We start from the raw sequence: 6203 nt of genomic DNA on the forward strand, positions 1-6203 counted from the left end.
TTACAGGAGACATACTTCAAAAAACATAAATTTCACTTCCATGGAACAAGCTTCAGTAGTAGGACACGTCATCTTCATAATAGCACACATCACCTTCTAGAGAGTATCAACACACTTCACATCTGTAATGGTAGAATTTAAGTTAAAAAATATTAACAATAGTATTAGCCAATAATAGTAAAAGCAAAATAGTAACAGCAAAAATGATATATATTACAGATATATATTACAAGCCTACAATGAAGATGATGCAGAAGTCAAAGACTATATAACAACAAATATATTACATATAAAAGAAAAAACGTACCATCAGTTTCAGGAAGATCAAGAGTGCCCAAGAGAATCCCAGATTCGATCAGCAATAGTATTACACAACTGATCCATTTCTCGAAGCTGAGCCGGAGGCACATGCTCAACAATCTCATCGTCTTTACCATTACTTTGAGGAGGATCGTCACCATCAAATAAATCATCAGACTGATATTGATTTCTAATGAAGTTATGTAATGTGCAACAAGCCATTACAATCAATACTTGTGTTGACAACTTATAAGGAGGCATTGCCTTCAAAATAGCAAATCTCATCTTCAACAACCCAAAGCATCGTTCAATTGTATTTCTCAAAGATGATACCTATGATTGAACATTTCCACCTGACCACGGGGTGGTCTACTCCTACGGTATTCCAGAAAGTGGTAAGTATGACCACGAAATGGGGCCAAATAACCAAGCTTATTGGCATACCCTGAGTCTACCAAATAATACTTACCTACCATGTTTAGAATACATAAAGATATATACACTGTGATAAACTAACCATACATTAAGTGAATTTGTAAGATAATAATACCTGGTGGTGGAGCTAGAAAGTTCATTGCCTCATTCTCAATACACTCTTTTAGAATTTTGGAATCATTAGCAGAGCCTTCCCACCCAGCTAACACATATGTGAATCTCATGTCAAAGTCAGATACGGCCATTACATTTTGTATGGTATAACCCTTTCTACCACGAAATGGAAGTTGTGTAGCTACTGGCAGAGTTGCAGGAATGTGGGTTCTATCTATAGCTCCCACGCAATTCTTGAAGTAAGGATAAAACCTAGAAGACCATCTAATCTTATTCGGAATCACAGAAAAATTAGGAGGGGCAATGATATGAGTGCCCAACTGACATACTACATACAACACAACATGGAAGTGTCTGGAAATGGTTTCAGTGGAGTGTTGAAATCTCTCTACTACAACACGATTCCTTTGATTATGAGAAAAAGTAAGCAAAAAGATTGCCACTTGTTCATATACAGTTAAAAATTTAGAATCCTTCAGCCCTATACCTTTCAGGGTAGTACACAATGTTCTGAAAACTTTAGGGTACATCCTAAAATTTTCGTAACATCTTTCTCTATGGCCGTTTAGAATTTCCATAACATACGTTTCCCCTTGTAAAATTGAATCCCTACAACGGCTCTTTTGATAGAAGTTCTGTTCTTTTAAAAGAGCAGCAAATATTAAGACACTCTCATTGTCCTCCTCATTGTCATATAATTGAATTATTCTTCTTATATTATTCCACATATCCATTGCCCTATTTAAAGATTTAATACAAAAAAAACATTTAAGTTAATAAGTAAATCAATTAAATTATAAACAAAACATTTAAATAATAAAACAAACATTTAAATAATAAACAAAGGCATTTGAGTAGTAACAAGCATCTAAGAAATTAAAGTATTTAAGTTATTACAGTCATCCAAATGTGAGATAATAAAAGTATTTAAGTTGTTACAGTCATCCAAATGTGAGATAGTAATAAGTTAAACAATGACACAAAACACAATCATCGATAAAGAAAAACTCAAACATTCAATGCCCAACCAATTCTCATCTCCTTGGGTGCCGAAAGAAAAAATTTCTGCCACTTCTCATAATCATGTAACAACTTTGATACCTTAGTGAATTAGGTCATCTCAATTCCAGGTATTTTTTGTAAAAGGAGCATGCAGGTGTCAAGCATTTCATCATCTCTATCCTTTTTAGAGGGAGAGAGAACTTTATCATCTCCTTTCTGATGAGCACTGAAAAGTACACTTTTAAACCCCTTAAGCTTGAGTGTTCTAGGACCTTTATCTATCTTATTTTCCCATTTTAGTACTTATTTGTGTTTTTGTCTATTTCAGGTCAATAATGTTAAAATGGGCTAAAAATGGTTTCGTAAGGCTTTTTTTGGAGTCAATCTAAGTCTTAGTAAGGATCCGGAGCAAAAGGAAGCTGATTTGGAGCAAAATGAGGCTAATGCTGAAAAACTGCCAAGTTGGATATATCCAACTTTTTCTGAGATCGATCGCAGAAAGTGAGATCAATCAAAGTTGGATCGATCGAAAATCAAAGTTAGACCGATCGAACTTTTTCTCTGATCGATCGAACTTTTGCTGGCAGCGAGCTGTCTTATTCCCATGCGCGTCCAAAAGTCCACCTACCACATAGTACGGGATTAGATATTTTTGGAGCTATATTCCTGACTTAGTGACTAAGAAAATGACCTTCTATATAAAGGGAAGTGACCCATTTTGTAAAGAAGTTTTTTATCTTTTTTATTTTTTACATTGTATTTTTTATTTCTCTCTCTAACAAAGTTAGAGATTAGGGTTAGAAGAAAAGAGGAAAGTGGAGGCACATCTCAAGATCCATCTCTAGACCGCTCTCTCTCTCCATCTCTAGAGCTTCAAAGAAGAAGAAGAAGAAGATGGAGCTATATTTGGAGCTTGATTCCATGACCACATCCACCTCCTCCATGATTGGCTAGATCTATACCTAGGGCTTGGATGAGCCCTAAGTCTTGTGTAATCTAAACCCTTGTATTTCTATTTTTGGGGATTTATATATATATTGTTGTGATTAGTGTTCTAGCCTTGTGATTGTTGATTTAATTCTTCTTTATGATTCTCTATTTTAATTACATGTTGTCTTATGTGTGATTATTTGGGGAATTGATCTCTACACTAGATTCTCTATGTTGGTTGCATGTCTATAAGTGATTAATTAAGGATTTAGTGATGGCTAAGCATGGGTTTTCATTGAATGGGTTTGTCAATTAATTTGATGGTTTATACTTATGCTTGATGGGTTGTTCTACAATTTAATTCATGCTTGTAGGTAGGTAGACAATCTATTTTTGCTTAGATATTCCATGGCTTATTATTGCAAATTCCATGATTCTCTAGATTGATGTGTGCTACAATTGTTACTAGTTAGATGGGTCATGCTTAAAATTGATGGGTTCTGCTACACTTTGTTTAGGTAGACAATTCATTCTTAAATTAGATGGTCCATGCTTAATATTACAATTAACAATGTATTCCCCATTAATGGAAAGCAATTGATTAATTACACAAGCTTAGTGGTGATTCCAACACCCTAAGTCCTCTCTTCATATCTCTTAAATCCCTATCTCTAATTAGTTTTATTTCACTTTCATTTTAATTAATTGTTTTCTAGTTTAATCAACCAATCTCTATCTTTTGCAATCTTATGATACGCTAGAGTTAAAGTAAAAGTCCAACACGTATAATCCCTTGGGACGATCCTTACTCACTCTTACTACTTTAGTAGGAGTGTTGGTAGTGATTTTTATAAATTTAAACTTGACCCAAAAGGCTTTTCTTGAACCGCACATTCACTACATTATTTTGGCGTATATCAAGCGGCCTCGTCACTTTCTCACATGAAGATACACGAGTAGAAGTATAAGATGTTTTAGCTGCTTTCTCTATTGTAGCTTTAATTCTCTCAATTCTCCTCGCAGAATTCTCATTCATGTTTGACAAGAGTACAGCTATACCATGAGATAAACCATCTCTTTTGGCTTTCTTACCTTTACGTAAAGGTGGGGGACTGACCTCACAACCCTCTTCCTCATCATCGTCATTATTGGGAGTAAACAAAATGATTACGGGGGGTGCTATAGTAGACGGGTGGGCATGCATCCCTATTGCATATATGTCCCTAAATATAGTCGACATCGATCTTGTCAAAATGCTTACATCCATGCCTTTTAAACTTATTTGCATTCGTAACAACCTACAAATTTTGCTACAATATTAACCTCATAACCAATAATATATGAGATTTTATTATTTATTTAGGACTAATAATAAAATTACTAACCTTGCACAACCTGTCCCATCTCTCTTCCTCAATTATAACCATGCCCGTCTCATGGTTATATCCCACGCCAATCTCCGATAATAATTTCTTAAACTCGAAATAAATTTTTCTCAAAGCATTAAACTTATTCCGAAGTTGGGTTAAACCAAATTTTCTCCCTATTTGAACCTTCATTTCTTTTCCGAAATTATTCCAACCACTTTTACTATATGTTGTGCCATTACGATTACCAGCCTTAACTTCTTCCATCATAATATTCACAAATTTTTCAATGAGTAACTCATCCCATAACAATTTTCCGTCCTTCATAACTTCGGCCACTTCTCCTTCAATTGTGAGATAATCACCACATTGTTCCACATTCTCAATATTTATATCCATCTAACATATTAATAACAACACTATAATTAATAACAACAAAAATGATATATATAGCCCACTTATATTTGAGGAGTTTGTTATAATTAAATAATCAGTTTCTTTATTTCAATAGGCTCCATTAAATAAAGACCAGAATGCTCAACAATAGTGGAGGTAACAAGATAAAAGTATTACTTGAATTATTACCGGATAAAAGTATTCTCGGAATGCGTCGAGTCCCTTCCTTGCTATGTAGCTGAAGCGATGAATGTCAAGGTCAACCTTAAAGTAATTGGGTCCCTGTATCAAACAAGAAAGCAAAAAGAAAAAACAAAAAGAAAATATTAAAATCAAATAATAACATATCCCTCAAAATGTCTATTATCTACCTAGCATGAACTTATGGTTCCTCAACCTCAGCAATGAGCTTGCAAGAGAGAGCACCAAATTTTACAAGTTCCATGCAATAATTCAGATTACTAAATAGTTCATCATTGGGATATGAACATGTAAAAGCAAAATTATAGAAGATTTGTTTAAATCATGAAAATCAGATGAGGGAGACATAAAATTTAACATTGGTATAATAGATGCACAATATGCCAAAGTCAAAACAAGTGACCTCAGTAAATAAATTTAGTAGAAATTATATAACAAAATAACCATTTTTAAATTAATATTATTACCATAAGTTTCTCCAAACAATGAATCATGCCAAGTGATTTACCTAGCAGGTTAGTGTCTGATTGACCATTTTCCCGAACCCAGCATGATCAAGACAAGTTAATTAGCTCAAATTCTTTTGTTTAGTTTACCAAGGGGGCATCTATTTTGATACACCAGAAATCATTCCTAGATGGTATATTCATGTTCATTGTATCATTTGGTCGTCATTAGAAAAACTTATTTTAAGTGTACATCATAGTAGCTAAGGCTTTTTTCATTGGAAAAGTCTCTCAACTATGTCATGTTCAGTGTTAGTACGGAATAATTTATTCCGTGTATAACTGAATAGAATCACAGAAGGTTTCACCTCTTTCCACTAGAATGAAGGAGAAGGAAACACTCTACTATGTCAATTTTTCCAGGAGATTTTCTATTACACAATCAAATAAATTTTCCTCAGTTTTTCTTAGTAACCAATGAAAAAAAAGTTTGAAACCACAAATCCACAAAATAATAATGCAGCAACTAACCGAAAGCATTCATCATTTATTATTCTGAATGTTCTAATCAACACATTACCAAAATTGTGCAATTTCTTCCATTAATTTTTCCCAAAACAAATTAAAAATAAAATTAAACCACATGCTTCTCAATAATCACAAGAGCAATTAATTTAATGGATCAAAACTGAAGTTTAATCTACAAATATCAATACAAATGCAAAGAAATTTGATTAAAGAAAAACTAATATGGGTAAACTTATAACAAGAAATGAACAAGAAATTGTTTCATGTGTACATGTCACATAAACAGGAACAATAAAATAAGGCAACAACCAAATAAACTCTAATTTTAAGAACGTTAAACTTCTTATCTTAGGTTTTCTCATTTATTGGAACACTAGCCAACAAGAACCTCCCCTTTAACAAAACCCTAATTTTATATCACAAAAAGACAAAAACTATAAAATTCTATGTTCATTTCTCATCTGTTTTCTAAGCAACCGAACAG

General features: G+C 33.3%; 1 protein-coding gene across 1 annotated transcript; it reads right to left on the bottom strand.

Moving 5' to 3' along the window:
* Positions 1 to 324: 324 nt before the first annotated feature.
* Positions 325 to 4989, bottom strand: LOC132281106 (uncharacterized). Its single transcript, XM_059782841.1, has 7 exons — positions 4942 to 4989; positions 4734 to 4826; positions 4177 to 4547; positions 3724 to 4079; positions 851 to 1177; positions 634 to 769; positions 325 to 490 (listed from the first exon to the last, which is right to left on the bottom strand). The coding sequence occupies exons 1-7, from the start codon at positions 4987 to 4989 to the stop codon at positions 325 to 327; spliced, it is 1497 nt and encodes a 498-aa protein (XP_059638824.1).
* Between the last annotated feature and the right edge of the window lie 1214 nt (positions 4990 to 6203).

Source organism: Cornus florida, unplaced genomic scaffold (assembly GCF_030987335.1).
Source record: "Cornus florida cultivar Cherokee Brave unplaced genomic scaffold, ASM3098733v1 CherokeeBrave_3.0.0_Hap2_Chr11, whole genome shotgun sequence".
Lineage (NCBI taxonomy): Eukaryota > Viridiplantae > Streptophyta > Magnoliopsida > Cornales > Cornaceae > Cornus > Cornus florida.